Source organism: Anabrus simplex, chromosome 1 (assembly GCF_040414725.1).
Source record: "Anabrus simplex isolate iqAnaSimp1 chromosome 1, ASM4041472v1, whole genome shotgun sequence".
Lineage (NCBI taxonomy): Eukaryota > Metazoa > Arthropoda > Insecta > Orthoptera > Tettigoniidae > Anabrus > Anabrus simplex.
The window spans coordinates 81506289-81529585 of record NC_090265.1 but is presented as its reverse complement, the minus strand read 5'-3'; the positions used below and the strand labels follow the sequence as shown (position 1 = coordinate 81529585).

General features: G+C 42.3%; 1 protein-coding gene across 1 annotated transcript in view; it reads left to right on the top strand.

Moving 5' to 3' along the window:
* The first annotated feature begins 6587 nt into the window (after positions 1 to 6587).
* LOC136856910 (roundabout homolog 2) overlaps positions 6588 to 23297 on the top strand; it is a 465398-nt gene continuing 448688 nt past the window's right edge. The window contains exons 1-2 of the mRNA XM_067135190.2: positions 6588 to 6600; positions 7375 to 7683. Coding sequence (XP_066991291.2) covers positions 6588 to 6600; positions 7375 to 7683 — 322 coding nt within the window. The remainder of the gene's footprint in view (positions 6601 to 7374; positions 7684 to 23297) is intronic.

Here is a 23297-nt window from a genome sequence, read left to right as displayed (position 1 = left end):
TGCCGGGATGGTGCCTAACTTAAGGCCACGGCCGCTTCCTTCCCTCTTCCTTGCCTATCCCTTCCAGTCATCCCATCCCTCCACAAGGCCCCTATTCAGCATAGCAGGTGAGGCCGCCTAGGCCTGTGGTGTAACAAAACCAAGTGTCTGAAACTCCAGGACACTGCCCTGAGGCGGTAGAGGTGGAATCCCTCGCTGAGTCCGAGGGAGAAGCCGAACCTGGAGGGTAAACAGATGATGATGATGATGATGATCACAGAGATAATTTTAAATAATAATAATAATAATAATAATAATAATAATAATAATAATAATAATAATAATAATAATAATAATAATAATAATAATAATAATTCTCTTTATACCGCTTTTCCCATACCTGTGGGGTTGAGGGGTGCGGGTGCTAACTGTGTCGAACATGTGGATTTGGCCACGGCTGATGCACTTCCTGAAGCTAACCCTACATGCGGTGGTTGATAGTATAGTGTGTTGTGTGAATATGAAGAGGGAAGTGTTGGGATAAACACAAATGCCCAGTCCCCGAGCCAGATAAATTAATCATAGGCGATTAAAATCCCCGAACCGGCCCCGAATCGAGCCCCGGTCCCTCTGAACCGAAGGCCTCAATGCTGAACATTCAGCCAATGAGTCGGGCTAATCATAATGTCCGCCTCTGTGGTTAGTGTGATTAGCTGCCACCCCCGGAGGCCGGGGTTTGATTACCAGCTCTGCCACGAAATTTGAAAAGTAGTACGAGGGCTGAAACGGGGTCCACTCAACCTCGGGAGGTCAACTGAGTAGAGGAGAATTGAATTCCCTCCTCAGCCATACTCAAAGTGGTCTTCCGTGATTTTCCCCTTCTCCTCCAGGCAAATGCCGGGATGGTACCTAACTTAAAGTCACGGCCGCTACCTTTCCTCGCCCTTGTCTATCCCTTCCGATATTCCCATCCCGCGGCAAGGCCCCTGTTCGCCATAGGTGAGGTTCTGATCTTCCTTTCCAGTTATATCCCCCAACCCAAAGTCTCACGCTCCAGGACACTGTCTTTGAGGCAATAGAGGTAGGATACCTCGCTGAAGGAAAATCCAACCCTGGAGGGTAAACAGATTAAGAAATAATAATAATAATAATAATAATAATAATAAAAGTAATAATAATAATAATGTTAGTTTTACGTCTCACTAATCACTGTTACGGTTTTCGGAGACAATGCGGAGCTGGAATTTTGATCCGTGTTAGTTGTTAAACGTGCCAGTAAATCTAGAGACACGAAGGTGACGTTTTCTAAGTCCAAAAACATACCTATGATTTTATAAATTTCCGTGGAGCAGAGAAGGTGTACGAGTGCGAATTATTATTATTATTATTATTATTATTATTATTATTATTATTATTATTATTATTATTATTATTATTATTATTATTCCTCATATATTCATTTCACTTAAACCTACTGTCTTAAAATATTAGAATGGCATTCGCAATCTTGCGCAGTTAGTGGTGTAACAAAACCTTCATTGTTGGTATTAGTAGAAGATAGGTTAATTATTGTTGTGCCGGCCCCGTGGTGTAGGGGTAGCATGCCTATCTCTTATCCGGAATTGCAGGGATGTAGGGGACAGCACAAACACCCAGCCTCTGGGCCATTGGAATTAACCAGTGAAGGTTAAAATCCTCGACCCGGTCGGGAATCGAACCGAGGACCCTCTGAACTGAAGCCCAGTACGCTGACCATTCAGCCAACGAGTCGGACAAGAGCTGTAGTGCCATGGGGTTTGGTTTTAGTTAATTACTGTTGCCATTAATTGGAGGTTTCATGCTACCTTGAAATGTCTTCTTACCCGTAATGAATACTTTACTCTGTCGTAATTGACGGGATTTGTCTCATAACGTGAATTCCTTTATAGAGAAAACAAAACGTGATATAAGGCTTCAGAAATTCATAGATGATGTTATAGAAGAGATCAGTTACCTATCTTCGTTCCAACTTCAACAGCAGACAAATAAAAAAGCAGTGCCGTCTGGGTACAGCCCGAACGGTCTTCGAGCAGTGAAAATTGAAGGCACAAAGTGATATAGAGTGGCTATCCCTTCGCTCGGCAACCTTTGCCCCCACCCCACCCTCGTACTCTCAGGAATTAACGCGTACTCATTTCTGGTGTAGGCTGAGTAAACCGTAGCGCCGGGTGTTTCTCTAGCACTGCATGTCTCGTTTCGAATTGTTCCGACTTTCTGATGGAGAATCGTACCCATGTCTTTTTTTTTTTTTTTTACAATTTGCTTTGCGTCGCAACGACACCGATAGGTCTTACGCCGACCATAGGACAGGAAAGGCCTAAGATTGGGAAGGAAACGGCAGTAGCCTTATTTAAGGCAACCCTTTCTTAGCCGGGCCCCGTTTAAACCCCCTTATATGTGTGATATGTAGCATATCTGCAACATTGTTTTAATGATTTGGTCGTCTCTGGAGGGAATTCAGTGAACTAGCCTTTCATCTGCTCCATGATGTAAAAAGAATATATTTTTCATTGATTGTCTTCACTGTGGATACCGAGCTCGATAGCTGCAGTCGCTTAAGTGCGGCCAGTATCCAGTATTCGGGAGATAGTGGGTTCGAACCCCACTGTCGGCAGCCCTGAAAATGGTTTTCCGTGGTTTCCCATTTTCACACCAGGCAAATGCTGGGGCTGTACCTTAATTAAGGCCACGGCCGTTTCCTTCCCACTCCTAGGCCTTTCCTGTCCCATCGTCGCCATAAGACCTATCTGTGTCGGTGCGACGTAAAGCAAGTAGCTTCACTGTGGATATACAGTACAGTAGTATCTACTAATGAACGGGAAGAGCCATACATACATCATGTTGCACTGAGTTAATTTGTAATACATTTCACCCCACTAAAAGTCATCTTTTTAATTATTCAAGACTGAACTGATCATTGACTCAAGTGGAATAGCAAACGAAACCATGGCAAGCTTCCTGAATGCAGTGGCTTCCCATTTGTTTCTGGTACAAAATATGAAGTTTCTTTGTTTCAGCAAAGACAAGAGCTGCTACACGGGTTTCCACCAGTAGCCTGGAGTGATTACACTGGTTCTGTTCGTTCTCCCGTGCTGAGAGGAACTGAAACGAGGGAAGTAGGCTGAATCATGGGTTTACCTACAGTTTTGTCTGTGGATGTAAACATATCATTTGTGCAAATAATTTGTAGCAAAATGAGTGCGAAGATAAGAGGAAGGAAACTTGGTGATGAACATGAACAGTCGCTCAAAAAAGAATGAACGCACAGTATCGTACGAGGTGTAAGTTCCTCGCACGCACACTTTTCTTTCTCTTTCTTTCTTTCTTTCTTTCTTTCTTTCCTTCTTAATCCCGGTGTAGAAAGCCAAGAATAGCAGCCGAGAGGATCCGTCGTGCTGACCACACAACACCTCATAATCTGCAGGCCTTCGGGCTGAGCAGCGGTCACCTGGTAGGCCATGGCCCTTCGGGGGCTGTTGCGACATGGGGTTTGGTTTGGTTTGGTTTCTTTCTTAATCCATTTACCCTCCAGGGTCTTTTTTTTTGCCTCAGACTCACTGGGGGATCCCATCTCTTTCACCTCAAGGGCAGTGTCCTGAAGAGTGAGTCTTTGGGTCGGGAATACAACTGCAGGGGAGGGTGAGTACATCGCCGAGGTGGGAAACACGGAAAAACTCTTCGAGGATGGCTGAGGTGGTAATCGAAGGTCCCTCTACTCATTTGTCCTCCCGAGGCTGAGTAGACCCCGTTCCAGCCCTCGTAACAATTTTCAAAATTCGTGGCAGAGCCGGGAATCAAACCCAACCCTCTGCTGCTTGCACTACACCACAGAGGCGGACACGTACACTTTTTTCGGAAACAAAACCTGGAGATAGAATGTTTGTTGTGGGTATCCGCTGGGTATGTGTCTATATGGGAGGTGAGTTCGATTTTCTTAATAATTTAAATTCCGATAAAATATGAAATGCGGGGAACATACCATTTTTTATTTTTTTGAGGGACCATACATAGTAACGCGTTGGTTGTGAAATGAATGTATATCCATGACGTAACATATATGAAACATGCAAATCGATCTTTATTTTCTTTTGAACTACTAACATGGAATTCTTACATCATATTGCCCTTGCTATATACCCTCCTGGGTATCCAAAAATAACTTTTAAATGCCCACATATACGGTAGAGTATTACATCACCATTTTATGACTATGTGTCGTACCATGTTGCCATAGAACTTCGACATCTGCTAGTCATGTTCACTGCCCATGTGTGGAGCGCTGAAGTGTATACACGATCGATGTAGCAAATAACTTTCATCGCTCACCTCAGCGGCTATTAATACGGAGCTGATGGAATGGCAGGCACAAGCTTCTGCAGGATGCAACTTAATCCATTCCAGTAGCTAAACTTAGATCCAGTTAGAAGTAATCCACTGATCGTGTTTGACGTTGTTCATATGCTGATCCGTACTATCAAACCAACTACAGAATATGCTCAGATTTAGCGTAGACCCTGCTGAAGCGATGCTGCTAACTGCTCTGCTTCCAAGGTTAGTGTGGAGTGATGGTAGCACTACATAAAGAATAATTTAAACACTGTTGTGTTTGTTACGTTTGTACAAAAATTTGACTGACTGGTTTATGATTTGTAGGATTTTGAATAAGGCATCCTTTCGTAAAATTAATCAAGTACCATATTGGTTATTGATACAGGGATATTATTTTATCTATTCGGACGATTCTTACTCGCCCGGTCGCCTGCCCTGCGAACCTATCTCCCGCCATGCACGTTGCCATGAGGCCAGCGCGTTTTCGCACAAGATTTCCTGTACTTTATGAAGGTATTATATACATGCATACACTCGCATAATGAAAATAGCATTGGAACAACACACTGAGCACTAAACGCGTGAACACTTGACTAAACTGGACCTTACGCTGATAAAGCTCTCAGCAGATTGCAAAGGAGGGGAAATTATGGCACCGAGAAGCACATAACGGCAAAATGTTTGGCGGGAGATAGGCTCGCAGCGCAGGCGACCAGGCGAGTGAAAATCCTCCGAATAGATAATACAATGTTCCTATATTGACGCAAGTATGATAAACGGATATAACTTGAAAACAGTATTCTTTCACCCATGGGTAAATAATGCAAATATCGAGCTTGAATTATTATTTTTTTTTTTTTTGCTAGTTGCTTTACGTCGCACCGACACAGATAGGTCTTATGGCGACGATGGGACGGGAAAGGGCTAGGAGTTGGAAGGAAGCGGCCGTGGCCTTAATTAAGGTACAGCCCCAGCATTTGCCTTGTGTGAAAATGGGAAACCACGGAAAACCATTTTCAGGGCTGCCGACAGTGGGGTTCGAACCTACTATCTCCCGAATACTGGATACTGCCCGCACTGAATTATTATTATTATTATTATTATTATTATTATTATTATTATTATTATTATTATTATTATTATTACATGTAATGAATAGCTAGGAAGTGTTTACATCCATTTAGTATTAGTATTATTTAATAATTAAGTCGAATGATCGCATTGTGTGTGAGATTATGTGTGAGGTTATGTCATGAAACATGTACTGCATATAGACATTTATATGTAAGAACCTGTAATTAATTTATTCTTACCTGTATATATCATTTGTAATCCACAACGGTATTTTGAAACACACTGTAACATTCGGAAAGGCACTGGGTAGACGAGAATTATGGAGAGTATTCTGTACACTATATCTATGCATTAAGCACTCTATAATTTACGAGAAGGTATTTTTTATAACGTATCTTTGTAGAAACCTGGCCAGGCACCCATATAAGGAGGCGATCTTGACGGTAGAGACGAGTTATTGTTTAGTAGGAGTTTCACTGGTGAACACTTGTTGTGGTTAGCTGACATGCCGATGTAGGCTGTCGGTCGTCAACTATTTCAACTGTGTTTTTAGATTACAACCTCTAGGTGCTGTGATCGGCACAAGTGTTTTGTTTGTGATACAGTGATTAAGGTTATGTACATTTAATTCGTAAATAATTGTAAATAAATCCGTGTACACAAGTTGACAGCATTTTGTGTGCGTCGTTGTGACTATATTAATATAAGCAATGCATTGCCCACCCGATGACCTTGAACAGTAAGACGTCAAGTCTTTACGACTGATACCGTGGTTAGCCGGTTCGAATCCCGTCGGTGGAAAAAAATCACCACCAGAAAGTTGGCTGTCATGATAGGAGAAGTTGTGGTATACAGTTTCAAATCACTTGAAACCTCTCGGAAGTGTTCATATAGAGTGAAGGAATAGGACACTGTCGATGGTGATTCGTCTGTCGGATGTGGATGTTAAAGCCTTGAGCATACCCCAAGCCAAAACTAGAATGAGCCTCATTGTCTCCAGTGACCCCCCAGAAAAGTAGGATAAGCTGAAAACAAAGATAATTACTGCTTTAAGTGATAATACTACAGTCTTTTTAAACTTGAAGAAAGCAATTTCCATAAAGGCGAAGAAAGCCCTTGAAAGAGTAGAAGGTAAAAGCTTCCACTGTTCGTACTTACGGCACTAAATGGGATTTGGAGGTTAGTTGTATGCCCGGCCACCTTTGTCTCCATTTCTTGTGTAGGTTTAGTGAGCTTTATGGTAATGCAACTCTCTGGAAGCAAGAATGAAAAAAATCCACAGCTTGTTTCCAGTCATTCGACCAGGTCAGGAATGGAATGAGTGAATGAAGCCGCATCTAGCGGCGAGGATACGAATTGTGCCGGCTGCCGAAGCCTGTCGCACGCCTCTGGGACGATGATTAATGAATGGCAGACGAAATAATATGATATTGGAGAGTGTTGCTGGAATGAAATATGACAGGGAAAACCGGAGTACCCGGAGAGAAAAACCCGTCCCTCCTCCGCTTTGTCCAGCACAAATCTCGCATGGAGTGACCGGGATTTGAATCACGGAACCCAGCTGCGAGAGGCAGACGCCCTGCCGCCTGAGCCACGGAGGCTCTTCTCTCTAGAAGCAAGATTATCGTTCCTAAATTTCGGACTTTCAGACGGGGAATCGAGCCTTCATCCATCCATGTGAACCGTGGATGCCTTTACCCCTTCTGCTTTGTATCTCCTCGCTAATATAACTTTCATGCCACGAACACATCATTACACAAAAATGTTGGGGGTCTTCACGATCAAATACCGTAACTTCTCAAATTATCGTTAATTTATTATAGTATAGAATCGTCACCCAGTATTAGATTTTCAGTCAAGAATATCAATGTAACTTATTTTTATGTCTTCTATTGTGAAGGTGATTTGATATTTATCTGATAACTGATGTTACAATTTCATTGTTTGTTACAGCTCAGTACCGCACCCCTCGAATTACTGAACACCCGTCGGACATCATCGTAGCCAAGAACGAGCCCGTGACTTTGAACTGTAAGGCTGAGGGCAAGCCGGAACCTGTGATTGAGTGGTTCAAGGACGGAGAACCCGTTAAGACATCTCCAACAGACGCCAAGTCCCATCGCGTTCTGCTTCCGGCGGGCTCTCTTTTCTTCCTTCGTGTGGTGCACGGCAAGAAAGAGCAGGATGGTGGAGTGTATTGGTGTGTGGCCAGGAACCAGGCGGGCCATGCTGTTAGCCGCAATGCAACGTTACAAGTCGCAGGTAAGAAACATCACTTCTCTACTACAGTTCACGTCCGACTTCTGTGCACCTAACATGAGGTTGACTCAGTGAGGGGGAAGAGAAGGCGTAGACAGACATTGTTTGTAACCACAGCTCCATTAGTCAGAAACAGAGAGGAACTGTGAAGTAGGCAAATACACTTCAAGTGAGTAGCATGAAACATGTTGGCACGCCTCTGCCCATGACGTCATGTTTGTTTTGGGGGCACGGAGGTCCAACGCGAATAGTAGTACAGTATTTATAGTACTATAGTAACAATGTAATGCTATTTGTGTCTTTAGAAACTAATCTGATATGTCATTAATATGTTCCACTACCCCATGTGGAGGCTGGCATAGAACCTATCCACGATATCTCCTGCCAACGTGAGAGGTGAACGAGGTCCATAGCAGAGACTGGGATTTTTCTGAATTTTATAATGCTCTTCGCATTCATCTCAACTATTCGAACTCTTCTGAGGGGATGGTAGGCTTCTTGTACTTCCCTTGAAAACAAAAATCACCACCACAACACCCTACCTTCCTTGTCTAACTCTTATCTCTTCCTATTTTATTATTTAGCGTATGATGCTTACAAGACAATAAGAATTACATTAAATTATATTGTAACATATATACAATTTACAGCAGTAGGACCAATTTTCAAATACGGATAGAAAGATCTGCTATCCATCTAATTCCTTCTGGAGATGCTGAGTGGAGTTCGTGCAAGGAGCTGGGATATGCACGTAGAGAGCACTCCTGCACAATAGGCTTGATGGTTAGCAATTCAAAACCGCAATCACATTGGGGAGAATTTATCCAAACCCATTGATATAGGGCTGCACCAGTTCGACCAGTACCACATCGAATCCTGTTTAACCTTGACCAGACTGTCCGAGGTAGATTAAAGCCAGCCTTGTAGTGGAATCACTGATTGAAATTTGGCCATGAGGTGTCGAGTTTAACCATTCATCTCTCCAGGCATTTCAGAACCTGGTTGACGTAAGATCTACAGCCGTCTTGCAAGCTGGCTTTCTTGATTTCAGTCTTGGTCTAGAAAGACGTTTGACATCATGATGAATTGGAAGAGTATCGTTTTCCAAGGCCCTACACCACAGGCGAACAAGAGATTGCTGACTCCTAAGATGGAGTGGAGCAATGTTACATAGTACAGGCAACCACTGGGAGGGAGTACAACGCAGAGTACCAGGGCATTGTCTGGCGAAGTTGAATATCCACGAGATGATAGTGAGAGCTATTTAACCAAATGCCTGCACAATATTCATCTGGAGAATATACTACAGCCAAAGCAGTAGTCCTGAGTGTGCTGGCGTCGGTACCCCATCATGTTTCAGGTAACCTACTAAATATGTTGTTACGACTTTTCAGTGTTGCAGCCGTTTTTCCAGTATGATTTCGGTACGTCAATGTCCTGTCAAATGTCACACCTAAGTACTTGAGACAGCTATTGTGCTTTAGGTATTGATTCCTAAACTTCCCTCTGGGATGATAGTTTGCTTGTATGTGACTGAGGTGAAATGTGGCAACCTCAGATTTTGAGGCACGCGACGGTGTTTGTTTTGTGTGCCTTTTACAGACTATACTCTCTTTATTTAAAGGGTTGGACCCTTTCCTTCTTTTCTTCCGGTTGTATTAGGAAGGTGGGTGCGGGTGCAGGATTATTTATTTTGACTTTCCGTTAAGACGATAGTCAAAATCTCGCCATCACTACTGACATATTAAGGGTGTAGCAAGAAACCGGACTGGCCTGTTGTCATCCAAATTACAAGTATCAGGTAATATCAGGTGGTATAAAATCGACCCAACCTTCAGATTCGACTCTGATGCAGCAGAACGAGCAAAAGATAACAACTAGGTACAATTATTTGTATATCCCCTATTATCTCTACAAAATCACATCAAAAACCTTGAAGTTGTTCGATTTATGCTGGGAGCCAGGGGCATGGTTGCTGTACTTCTTTCTTTGTCTACTTCTGCAGCAAACTCACAAAGATGTCACCCATTCCTTTGCCCTCGCATCACTGAAGAGATCGATCAGAATGTTAAAGTAGTATCTATATGCATCTCCATGTTGACGCGCCCATCGTGCTGCAAAATCGCAAATATTTCTCTTCGATATGTATATTTCATTTCCTCTCATCATAACTTGCAAGTTATTAATTTGTAAACTTGCTGTAGTCATAAGAATGCTTGTGGTGACCTATAATTTCAGACAGATTCATTTTTTAAAGTAGCAATAAGCGAATACTAGCATAGTGATGTATTTAACAAATGTTACCAAACCTTACTTTCAAGTCTTGTCTTAGTTTAATCCAAGTTTAATGAAGCCTTCCCGTAGGTCAACGCCTAAAATTCGAAATAATCATCATTGATCTATTGACTCATTCTTGCAATATTCAGGGTCAGTGCCTTTTTTTTTTTTTAAAGAAAAAGGGTGGCGATAATCGTCCGAACTTCATAAAGTGAATCACACTTTGTTCATATCTCTAGATGTACATTCTTCTTCTCTTTCAAAGCCGGGCTCAGTGGCTCAGATGGTTGCGGCGCTGGCCTTCTGAACCCAGCCTGGCAGGTTCGATCCTGGCTCAGTCCGATGGTATTTGAAGCTGCTTAAATACGTCAGCCTAGTGACGGTAGATTTACTGCCACGTACGAGAACTCTTGCGGGACAAACTTCCGGCACCTCGGCGTCTCAAAAAACCGTAAAAGTAGTTAGTGGGACGTAAAGCCAGTGACGTTATTAATTATTATTATTATTATTGTTATTACTATTATTATTATTTATTATTTCATTCAAAGGTAGGTATTCATTTTACAACTGGCCCGCTCTGAAGAAATGTTTCAATTCCATCTGTGTTATTATCTTAAACCTCCTGGTTTCAGCTTACCAAGGAACGCCTGGACGTGACTGAACAGGATAAGAACCCAACATGGCAGATGTAAGTTCTGGAAAAACAAATGGAAGATCGTCGAGGACACTTAAAGATGTGCCTCAGACCATCCATCGCATCGTCATGGAGTGCCTACTCCGTAAATTTAATGGCACAATGAAGGATATCCACGAAGCCACCGATGATGCTATTAATTGGTTAAGAAAATTGGATATTCAGCTGTAATTGTACTGCAGTTTATCATTGATCAGCCTTAATTTGTAAATATTTAAATTTACTACTAGTTTGCACATATTGGTACTATCGTAAGAGTGTATTCTTTTGCCATACGAAATAAATAAAAATTGTAAAATCTTGACACACCTTACAAACTAACATTTTATTTTTGACATAAAGACACTCGTTTCTCTGAAAGAAATCATTTTTCTGATTAATGTCCAACAATCGGGCCCATCCTGGTCAGAATTATTTCCCTCTTGAACTGCAATAAATATGTCGGTACTTGTGATGCTTTCTTCACATTAACTTGATTCACAGTTTTACGAGATATTTCAAAAGAATCGTCATGCTTTCTTTTATTGTGGACCGATACAAAATAATTAGTTATTTGAATCATTTCACTTCACTGACTTGCGAACCACGTGCACGCCTTGTTCCTACTATATAACAATAAACTCGCTTGTTTTGACAGCACAGAACAAGTGTTTTATGCTTTTCAAATTATTTAAAAAAACAGTGAATGCAGTTAAATTTAAACACACATTAAACACAGATTAACTATGACGGTTAAGTATTTACCAAGTGTTTGCTACTACGTTGGTATTAACGGCACTTGGTGCAATACGGATTTCGTTAGATTGTCCTTCATAACGGTTTGGTTGGTGCCGGGTGAGAAAACCAACCACAAACTCTATTGCATTCCAGTAGCCGAAAATGTGGAAGGATAACAAATAGCAAGACGAAGATCATTTCTTTAATTTTCTTTGCTAGGCTGAGTGACTCAGACGATTGAGGCGCTGGCCTTCTCGACCCCAACTTGGCAGGTTCGATCGTGGCTCAGTCCGGTGGTATGTGAAGTTTTTCAAGTACGTCAGCCTTGTGTCGGTAGATTTACTGGAATGTAAAAGAACTCCTGAGGGACTACATTCCGGCACTTCGTCGTCTCCGAAAACCGTAAAAGTAGTTAGTGGGACGTAAGGCAAATAAAATCATCGTCATTGTTATTATTATTATTATTATTATTATTATTATTATTATTATTATTATTATTATTATTATTCGTTTCGGCCGGCTGTGGACCACGTTATATCAACCGTTTGCGTCCTTGAGCTTTAATTCTTTGCCAGTATTCCCGCATTCGCTTTCTGTGAGCCTCCTTTCTTTCATCAGTCCACTTCTTGCCTGTTTTCAACTTCGGTTTTTCTTGAAATCGCTGGTATGCTTGAACTTTCTTCTGGAGAGGAACACGTTCCTGGATATCTTCATGCGTGATCCTTATTTCTTGAAGGTCTTTTTCAACTTCGGTGAACCAGGGTCCCTTGGTTTTCTTGTTTACAAAGTAGGATAAGATCAGGTTGGTCAATCTCTGCGAGCTCATATGTGTTATGTGGCCATAAAAATTAATCCTCCGTTTCCGAATGGTGTCCGTTATCCTTTCCACATGCACACATGCATGTACAGCTCATTGTTATGCCGTCTACTGTACTTACCATTTTCTCTGATTGATCCTACAATAGGATCTTTCTCAGGATTTTTCTTTCTTTGGCTTCTAACTTTTCAATTAACCCTTCCTGGTCAATACAAAGCATTCTGCTGCATACATTCGCCTCTGGACGAATGACTGAACAATAATGCCTAAGCTTGGCCTTGATCTTTTGTTGTAGATATTTCTAGTTAGTTGGTATACCACTTCGATTATTATTATTATTATTATTATTATTATTATTATTATTATTATTATTCATTGTCTCTAACTCTGAACTGACAATACGAAATGGTTAATAGGACAAGAATGATCATTTTAGAACGGCAATTTACAGAAACTTCAATCATGTGTTCGTACGCATTATCTCTAGGCTATAGCAATGTAACAAAAGCGGACAAAAAGTTTCATTTATCTTTCATTTCATTTTTCTTCATTTTTTCTTTCCTCCGAGAGAACGGTGGCGGTAATGCGTACCGTTGCGTACCGCCGCAAAAAATCCACATTTCTAGTCCTTCAGGCAAGCTTCTCTATGATGAAAACATCCCAGGGATGTTAACTACGAATTTTAGGCAAAAAAAAATAATACTAGATATCCTTTATTTATTCCTAAAAATTCCAATCCTTTTCTTAATCATCGTTATCCGGTCGATTAGATTAAGAGTTTGCCTTTTTCTACCACTACGAGCGATAATGTGAGACAACGCAGAGTCCTACTTAAGCCCTTATAACTACAGTCGGTGTGGACTTGTTTCAAGAAAATCTAAAATGCGCCTGAGGGTATTGAGCCAAGGAACACATTAAATTATGTAAATAAGTTAATTGGGCTACGGTTTGAATCAAAACGAAAACTAATAAAGAAATAAGCGATTTTAGGCTGTTTTTCCGAAACGGCATTTAGGCCGGAAGTGATTTTAGAAATGTGTTTCTTTAATTTGATAGAGACAGAGCCTCTGTTGGGGATATCACTAATAAATAAAACACTGAATCACTTTACTTCGTCATGGCTGCCATCTTTATTCTTACTTACTACAAACCAACGAGCACAGAATAACAGTACAAAACAAAAGCATAAATACAAGCGATATGGCAGTTCCCAGTAGCTCCGCTAGATAGCAGGAGCTCATACTTGTAATACTAAACTATGTACAGGGAGATTGCATATCCAAATCACATAACGCCGTTAGAGTGTGTACGAGTCCTTTTCTATGAATCTCCAACAGCCTCCGTGGCTCAGGCGGCAGCGCGCCGGCCTATCACCGCTGGGTTCCTCGGTTCAAATCCCGGTCACTCCATGTGAGATTTGTGCTGGACAAAGTGGCGGCGGAACAGGTTTTTCTCCGGGTACTCCGGTTTTCCCTGTCATATTTCATTCCAGCAACACTCTCCACTATAATTTTAGTTCATCTGTCATTCATAATCATTGCCCCAGAGGAGTGCGACAGACTTCGGCAGCCGGCACAATTCATATCCTTGCCGCTAGATGGGGGCTTCATTCGAATGACTGGAAACAGGCTCTGGATTTTCAGTTTGATAGAGCTGTCCAAAACTCGCAATTTAAAACCTTTCCGGACCCTTCAGCCCTTCAACTTTCGGCACAATTGAGGAAATTGCTTAATTTTACATATTTTGTGGTATGGGTCCCCTACTTTGTCTGCTAAGAAATTAAACATTAAAAAGCACTGTATAGGATAATTCATTAAATTGTCCATCTCAAAAAACTCGTGAAAGGTTGAAATATTCACATTTTATTTTCATTTTCAGTAAAAGTGCCAAGGGGACTTAAAGTACTTCGTGGCACAGGACCATAAAATGGATTAAAATTACTGGTTATATTTTCATATTAAAGCACAAACATGATTACAGAGTCCGACTCCATGGCTAAATGGTTAGCGTGCTTGCGTTAGTGTCAGAGGCCCTGGGTTTGATTCCAGGCAGGGCCGGTAATTTTAACCATAATTGGTTAATTCCGCTGGTACGGGGGCTGGGTGTATTTGTCGTCTTCATCATTTCATCCTCATTTTGACGCGCAGATCACTTACGGGTGTCAATTCGAGAGATGTGCACCTGGCGAGCCGAACTTGTCCTCGGACACTCCCAGCACTAGAAACCATAAGCCATTTCGTTTCATGATTACATAATAATAATAATAATAATAATAATAATAATAGTAATAATAATAATAATAATAGTAATAATAATAATAATGTTATTTGTTTTACGTCCCACTAACTACTCTTTTACGGTTTTCGGAGAAGCCGAGGTGCCGGAATTTAGTCCCGCAGGAGTTCTTTTACGTGCCAGTAAATCTATCGACACGGGGCTGACGTATTTGAGCACCTTCAAATACCACCGGACTGAGCCAGGATCGAACCTGCCAAGTTGGGGTCAGAAGGCCAGCGCCTTAACCGTCTGAGCCACTCAGTCCGGCTTCATGATTACAGAAAACCCCGATTGTATTAGTAATACTGAGATAATTCTTGTGCTGTAATTCAGAGGAGTGCGCTTGTGAATGTTATTTTGATCTCTGACTGTGAGATGTTTCTAGACAGCGCTCGGTCTCTTATTACGTGAATTACGGCTCGTTTCTCTTCTGCAGATGGCACGCTGAAAGTCTGAATGGACCTGGTGCCGTATCGCTCATGCATATCGCAATTCCCTGGAGGCTCGTCCCGTGCCTGACTGAGAGAGTAGGGGAACACAGAGCAGTCTTTTTAACACCACATGGGGGAGAGAGAAAGAGAGAAAATGGGATTGGTACTGGGGAACATTGACCTCTTGTCAGCCAGATAAGCACTAGACGAGATGTACCGTCCAATTAGACTGAGCTAGAGGGTCACTGGTTATCGGACAACCTGGCTACATGTTATCGACCGACCGCCTTGACCCTAGAGGTATTTATACGATTTCAAATACTAGGTTTGATATGTTTAACCTTTACGCTCGAGAAGCATAGTTGTGGAAAGGGGGTTACGGATGTTATTAATCCTCACGGCTCTGTAACACAGGTACTTGTTTAATGTGTAAGGTACTGCCGCCGGCGTTTAGGAGTGTTTAAAAACAAACCCCCGTTCCATGGACGATAATCCAGTTCATTAGAAATTAAGATTGCATTAAACAAGCGTCTTTGGATTAATAATAATAATAATAATAATAATAATAATAATAATAATAATAATAATAATAATAATGTCCGGCTCCACAGCTAAATGGTTAGCGTGCTGGCCTTTGGTCACAGGGACTCGTGTTCGATTCCCGGCAGGGTCGGCAATTTTAACCACAATTAGTTCATTCCCCTGGCACGGGGACAGGGTGTATGTGCCGTCTTCATCATTTCATCCTCATCACGACGCGCAGGTCGCCTACGGGAGACAAATCAAAAGACATGCACCAGGCCTCTCCGGAGGCCACACGCCATTTTAATAATAATAATAATACTAATAATAATAATAATAATAATAATAATAATAATGTCCGGCTCCACAGCTAAATGGTTAGCGTGCTGGCCTTTGGTCACAGGGACTCGTGTTCGATTCCCGGCAGGGTCGGCAATTTTAACCACAATTTGTTCATTCCCCTGGCACGGGGACAGGGTGTATGTGCCGTCTTCATCATTTCATCCTCATCACGACGCGCAGGTCGCCTACGGGAGACAAATCAAAAGACATGCACCAGGCCTCTCCGGAGGCCACACGCCATTTTAATAATAATAATAATAATAATAATAATAATAATAATAATAATAATAATAATAATGTATGTTGGGTATTCAGCCATTCAGCCCGAAGGCTGGTTTGATCCTCTGCAGCTCCGCCAACAGCTGTCATAAATAGCCTAGGCGTCACTGAAGAGGCGTACTAGGGAAATGAGGAGTGAGGTAGTTTCCCGTTGCTTTCCTCACTGAGCCAGCCAATGCTATTACATATCAGTTTGCCAAGACCACTGAAATGCATGCACCAACCGACCCTATGAGCGATATTTTCACACCATTCATAACAGGGACTGGCTGCATAAGCAATGGTATTACTAGCATCACTCTTACCTCAGTCACTTTTATATTGCCAAAGCCAAGGATGAGACTGAGACAGGTCAATGAAAGTAACAAATTTGATATAGCCCATACCGGAAGACATAGTGCACTGTAAACACTACATCTCGCCAGCAAAGGCATAATAATAATAATAATAATAATAATAATAATAATATGGAAGTTGATGGGGCGATTAGAGAGGACTTGAAGACTTATATTTGAGCAAATAGTAAACACAAAATGTATAAGTTCATAATATTCTAATTTTGCATTTTTTGCCATAAATACCGGGGTAGTGTCGGTTCAAAAAGTCGGTATTTCGTCCACATGTTTTACAGTAGTTGAATACTATTGAATGTCTTCTTCTTCTTCTTCTTCTTCATCTACTTCTTCTTTGCTTAATTCAGTCTAATGACTGGTTTGCCCCTGTGACGGATCTTCTCCAACTGGGTCGATCCTGTGCAGTGTGGTTTGCGTCTGCATAGCTCCTGCATCCTATAAAAACCAAACCAAACCCCATGGTACTACAGCCCTTGAAGGGCCTTGGCCTACCAAGCGACCGCTGCTCAGCCCGAAGGCCTGCAGATTACGAGGTGTCGTGTGGTCAGCACGACGAATCCTCTCGGTCGTTATTCTTGGCATTCTAGACCGGGGCCGCTATCTCACCGTCAGATAGCTCCTCAATTCTAATCACGTAGGCTGAGTGGACCTCGAACCAGCCCTCAGGTCCAGGTAAAAATCCCTGACCTGGCCGGGAATCGAACCCGGGGCCTCCGGGTGAGAGGCAGACACGCTACCCCTACACCACGGGGGCGGCCCTGCATCCTATGTTCACAAGAAATATCATCATGAATGGCTTTCTTGGTCTTCAATCTAGACCAAAAAGATGTAATTCATTAAAAGTTGTACTGTACTCGATCACGGGTACGTTCCATGTGCCTTTTATCACACTTTTCCTGAGCTTTCCCCACAACTTCCTGGTGGTGAAAATGGCACCTTTTGAACAGACACTCCTCAATAGGGCCCGGGTGTTTCATCATCATCATCATCATCATCTGTTTACCCTCCAGGTTCGGTTTTTCCCTCGGACTGAGCGAGGGATCCCACCTCTACCGCCTCAAGGGCAGTGTCCTGGAGCTTCAGACTCTTGGTCGGGGGATACAACTGGGGAGTATGACCAGTACCTCGCCCAGGTGGCCTCACCTGCTATGCTGAACAGGGGCCTTGTGGAGGGATGGGGAAGATTGGAAGGGATAGGCAAGGAAGAGGGATGGAAGCGGCCGTGGCCTTAAGTTAGGTACCATCCCGGCATTCGCCTGGAGGTGAAGTGGGAAACCACGGAAAACCACTTCCAGGATGCCTGAGGTGGGAATCGAACCCACCTCTATTCAGTTGACCTCCCGAGGCTGAGTAGACCCCGTTCCAGCCATCGTACCACTTTTCAAATTTCGTGGCAGAGCCGGGAATCGAACCCGGGCCTCCGGGGGTGGCAGCTAATCACGCTAACCACTACACCACACAGGCGGACGCCCGGATGTTTATGGCACAAAAAAAATCCAAAATTAGAATATCATGACCTTATACATTTTTTGTTTACTATTTGCTTTATGTCGCGCCGACACAGATAGGTTTTACGATGACGATTGTATAGTTAAGAGCTAGGAGTGAGAAGCGACCGTTAACTTAATTGACGTTCGGCCACTGAGATGGTTTCCTGGGCTGCCTACAGTGGGTTTCAAACCCACTATGTCACGAATATGACCTAATAAACTGTGAAAATATGACCAGAATATGGCCTAATATTTTTTTCCTTAACTTTCTGAAGCCATAAGATGTTCATTCCGTTGTCAAAGACACCAGCAATTGTTGAATTGTTTGTCCGTCCCTGTGCTTTACAAGAAGCAAGAAATGTTTCCTGTGCTCGGCCTACCCAATTTTTTTTATTTTTTTATTATTTTTTTTTTTGCTAGGGGCTTTACGTCGCACCGACACAGATAGGTTTTATGGCGACGATGGGATAGGAAAGGCCTAGGAGTTGGAAGGAAGCGGCCGTGGCCTTAATTAAGGTACAGCCCCAGCATTTGCCTGGTGTGAAAATGGGAAACCACGGAAAACCATCTTCAGGACTGCCGATAGTGGGATTCGAACCTACTATCTCCCGGATGCAAGCTCACAACCGCGCGCCTCTACGCGCACGGCCAACTCGCCCGGTCTACCCAAAAATCATCACCAACGTAATCTGCTACGTACTTCCCTTCAGAGTCAGTTGTTTCATTCACTGAACCCTTGTTATTGGTATCGGAAGATCTCATCCTATTTAAAGCATCTTCGTAATAAGTAGTCACACAGTTGTTGCGGAGTTCGGTTGCATGAGGAATGTGTTGATTGGTGTACTTCTGTAGTAAATTGCTTAAATGCTGGGTTGTTAATTTTCTCAGTGGTATGTCAGCAGACATTATCATTTCACATAGATCATTATTGAATCTGACGTTTTAATTATAGAGCTCGATGACGAAATCTTCTCAGACAGGAGTTGTTGGTGCTTGTGAGATGCAGCAGCTTGAGTCACACTGCTCTTCTGTTTTGCTGTGCCGCAGTGTAGTACATTTAAGAACTCTTTAGCTTCCAGTTAAATTTGACACTGTTTTCCAGAAAATGATGCCTTCCATACTACTGCGAAATGTTTCTCTAGAAACCAGTGGCGGCTGGTTGTATCTGAAGCTGGGTGTTGCACTAAAATTTTCAGTGTCACATTTTTGTAGCTTACAGAAATAACAAGAGACTCTATTATCGTTAAGTAATGAACTACAGTGCTACTAAAACTGAAATGTATCTGGTAATTTCAACCCAAGAAAGAGTCTAATTATAAACTATAACTACAGTTACTCTCAATAATAATGTTTTTTGCTTTACGTCCCACTAACGACCATTTTACGGTTTTTGGAGACGCCGATATGCCGGAATTTAGTCCCGCAGGAGTTCTTTTTACATACCAGTAAATCTACTGACGCGAGGCTGACGTGCCACATTCAAATACCATCGGACTAGGCCAGGATCGAACCTGCCACGTTGGGGTCAGAAGGCCACCCCCTCAACCGTCTGAGCCACTTAGCCTGGCACAGTTACTTTTGCCTAACTTGAACTGAAAGTTTCCCCTCCTGTTTTTCATTGAAGCAAGATGTTGGTAATATTGTGTGTGGTCTGGTATGGCGTGGAAAATAAATTACCCAGCAAGTTGGTCGCGCGGTTAGCGTCGCATAGCTATGAGATTGCAGTCGGGGATAGTGGGTTCGAACACCACTCTCGGAAGTTTTGAAGATGGTTTTCCGCGGTTTCCAATTTTCATAGCAGCCAAATGCTGTGGCTATGCCTTAATTAAAGTCACCGTTGCTTCCTTCCAACTACTAGCCCTAGCTGTAAGACCTATCTGCGTCGGTGCAACGTAAAGCAAAAGTTGTATATTTTGAAATCTCCGCAGAGTGGCGCTATCTAACGGGGACATTCGGAACTGTTTCTTGATAGGGGACTTGCTAGTCTCCTGCAACTCCCTGAAACCGATATCGGCGAGCATGCTACCTGATGCTATACAGGCTTAGGCTCGTCCCTGCTGAGGTACATTGTGCTGCGCTGTCCGCTAAGGAGTTGCCGTAGGAAAGCACACCCCCTGAGTTTGATTCGAAGCCAGCAACGTTTATTGGTCCGTCACGAAGCATTAGTACAACGAACAACAAAGGATGGTTGCTTTTAACATGATTTCGAATATATGTCAGGTTTATGAAACTAAAACAATGGAAGAAAAGACGATAAATTAAGTGTACAATTATAGGGAGTTGTGTAACACTGCACCAATACCACACACCGCCCCTGCTAGATGATCTGTCACAACTTCACACTTGATCACTTCGTTTTAGGCAATGGTGATTTCCTAGCAGATAGAATGTTACATACCGAGCAAGTGGCTGTAGTGTTTGTTCACTTAGCTATCAGCTTGCATTCGGAAGATAGTGGGTTCGAACCCCATTGTCAGCAGCCCTGAAGATGGTTTCCCATTTTCACACCATGCAAAATTCTGGGCCTGTACCGTAATTAAGGCAACGGTCGCTTCCATACTTATCTTCCCATAAGACTTGTCTGTGTCGGCGTGACATAAAACAAATTGCAAAAATATTTTCTGCGCAGGGCTAGGTGCAAAAACGTTGCAAGTGCTTGCCATGCTGAATGGGTGTCTCCGTGCCTCAGTTTTGTGTAGCTCGTGCTTTGTTTGTAGTTAAAGTTAAGTAAATGTTTTTTTTTTTTTTTTTTTTTGTATTCATAAAGTGTGTTGAAGTTTTTCAATATGCTTTAACGTCGCACCGACACAGCAAAGTCTTACGCGACGATGGGATTAGAAATGCCTGCGAGTGGGAAGGAAGCGGCCCTGGCGTTAATTAAGGTAGATCCCCTTCATTTTCCTGGTGTAAAAATAGTAAACCACGGAAAACCATCTCCAGGGCTGCCGACAGTGGGGTTCGAACCCACTGTCTCGCAGATGCAACCTCGCAGCTGCGCGCCCGGTAGAACGTTTCAACTAATATTCGGTATGTATTTTTCTGTTTAAACATACATCGTAGATATGATACGAACCCTCAGTGACTAAAATAGCAGTCACTGTTAAACGCTTGCTCAGTAAATGAAATGGCACCGAGCTCGATAGCTGCGGTCGCTTAAGTGCGGCCAGTATCCAGTAATCGGGAGATAGTGGGTTCGAGCCCCACTGTCGGCAGCCCTGAAGATGGTTTTCCTTGGTTTCCCATTTTCACACCAGGCAAATGCCGGGGCTGTACCTTAATAAAGGCCACGGCCGCTTCCTTCCAATTCCTAGGCCATTCCTATCCCATCGTCGCCATAAGACATATGTGTCGGTGCGACGTAAAGCAAAATAGCAAGAAAAAGAAAAAAAAAGGAAATGGCGTATGGTCTTCAGTGCCGGGAATATCCGAGGACATGTTCGGCTCGCCAGGTGCATGTCTTTTGATTTGACTCCCGTAGGTGACCTGCTTGTCGTGATGAGGCGAAATTAATAATAGAGAAATAAAGAGACTAAGAAGGAGGTGCAGACTGGAAAGAAATAGAGTTAGAAATGGCTGTGGAAGTAAGGAGAAATTGAAGGAACTTACTAGAAAATTGAATCTAGCAAAGAAGGCAGCTAAGGATAACATGATGGCAAGCATAATTGGCAGTCATACAAATTTTAGTGAAAAATGGAAGGGTATGTATAGGTATTTTAAGGCAGAAACAGGTTCCAAGAAGGACATTCCAGGAATAATTAATGAACAAGGGGAGTGTGTATGTGAAGATCTTCAAAAGGCAGAAGTATTCAGTCAGCAGTATGTAAAGATTGTTGGTTTCAAGGATAATGTCGAGATAGAGAAGGAGACTAAGGCCAAAGAAGTAATAAAATTTACATATGATAACAATGACATTTACAATAAGATACAAAAGTTGAAAACTAGAAAAGCGGCTGGAATTGATCAGATTTCTGGGGATATACTAAAGACAGTGGGTTGGAATATAGTACCATATCTGAAGTACTTATTTGATTATTGTTTGGTCGGAGGAGCTATACCAGATGAATGGAGCGTTGCTATAGTAGCCCCTGTGTATAAAGGAAAGAGTGATAGACATAAAGCTGAAAATTACAGGCCAGTAAGTTTGACATGCATTGTATGTAAGCTTTGGGAAGGCATTCTTTCTGATTATATTAGACATGTTTGTGAAATTAATAACTGGTTCGATAGAAGGCAATTCGGTTTTAGGAAAGATTATTCTACTGAAGCTCAACTTGTAGGATTCCAGCAAGATATAGCTGATATCTTGGATTCTGGAGGTCAAATGGACTATATCGCGATTGACCTGTCTAAAGCATTTGATAGGGTGGATCATGGGAGACTACTGGCAAAAATGAGTGCAATTGGACTAGACAAAAGAGTGACTGAATGGGTTGCTATATTTCTAGAAAATAGATCTCAGAGAGTTAGAGTAGGTGAAGTTTTGTCTGACCCTGTAATAGTTGAGAGGGGAGTTCCTCAAGGCAGTGTTATCGGACCTTTATGTTTTCTTATATATATAAATGATATGAGTAAAGGAGTGGAATCGGAGGTAAGGCTTTTTGCGGATGATGTTATTCTCTATAGAGTGATAAATAAGTTACAAGATTGTGAGCAACTGCAACGTGATCTCGAAAATGTTGTGAGATGGACAGCAGGCAATGGTATGTTGATAAACGGGGTTAAAAGTCAGGTTGTGAGTTTCACAAATAGGAAAAGTCCTCTCAGTTTTAATTACTGCGTTGATGGGGTGAAAGTTCCTTTTGGGGATCATTGTAAGTATCTAGGTGTTAATATAAGGAAAAATCTTCTTTGGGGTAATCACATAAATGGGATTGTAAATAAAGGGTACCGATCTCTGCACATAGTTATGAGGGTGTTTAGGGGTTGTAGTAAGGATGTAAAGGAGACTGCATATAAGTCTCTGGTAAGACCCCAACTAGAGTATGGTTCCAGTGTATGGGACCGTCACCAGGATTACCTGATTCAAGAACTGGAAAAAATCCAAAGAAAAGCAGCTCGATTTGTTCTGAGTGATTTCCGACAAAAGAGTAGCGTTACAAAAATGTTGCAATGTTTGGGTTGGGAAGAATTGAGAGAAAGGAGACGAGCTGTTCGACTAAGTGGTATGTTCCGAGCTGTCAGCGGAGAGATGGCGTGGAATGACATTAGTAGACGAATAAGTTTGAAAGGCGTTTATAAAAGTAGGAAAGATCACAATATGAAGATAAAGTTGGAATTCAAGAGGACAAACTGGGGCAAATATTCATTTATAGGAAGGGGAGTTAGGGATTGGAATAACTTACCAAGGGAGATGTTCAATAAATTTCCAATTTCTTTGAAATCATTTAGGAAAAGGCTAGGAAAGCAACAGATAGGGAA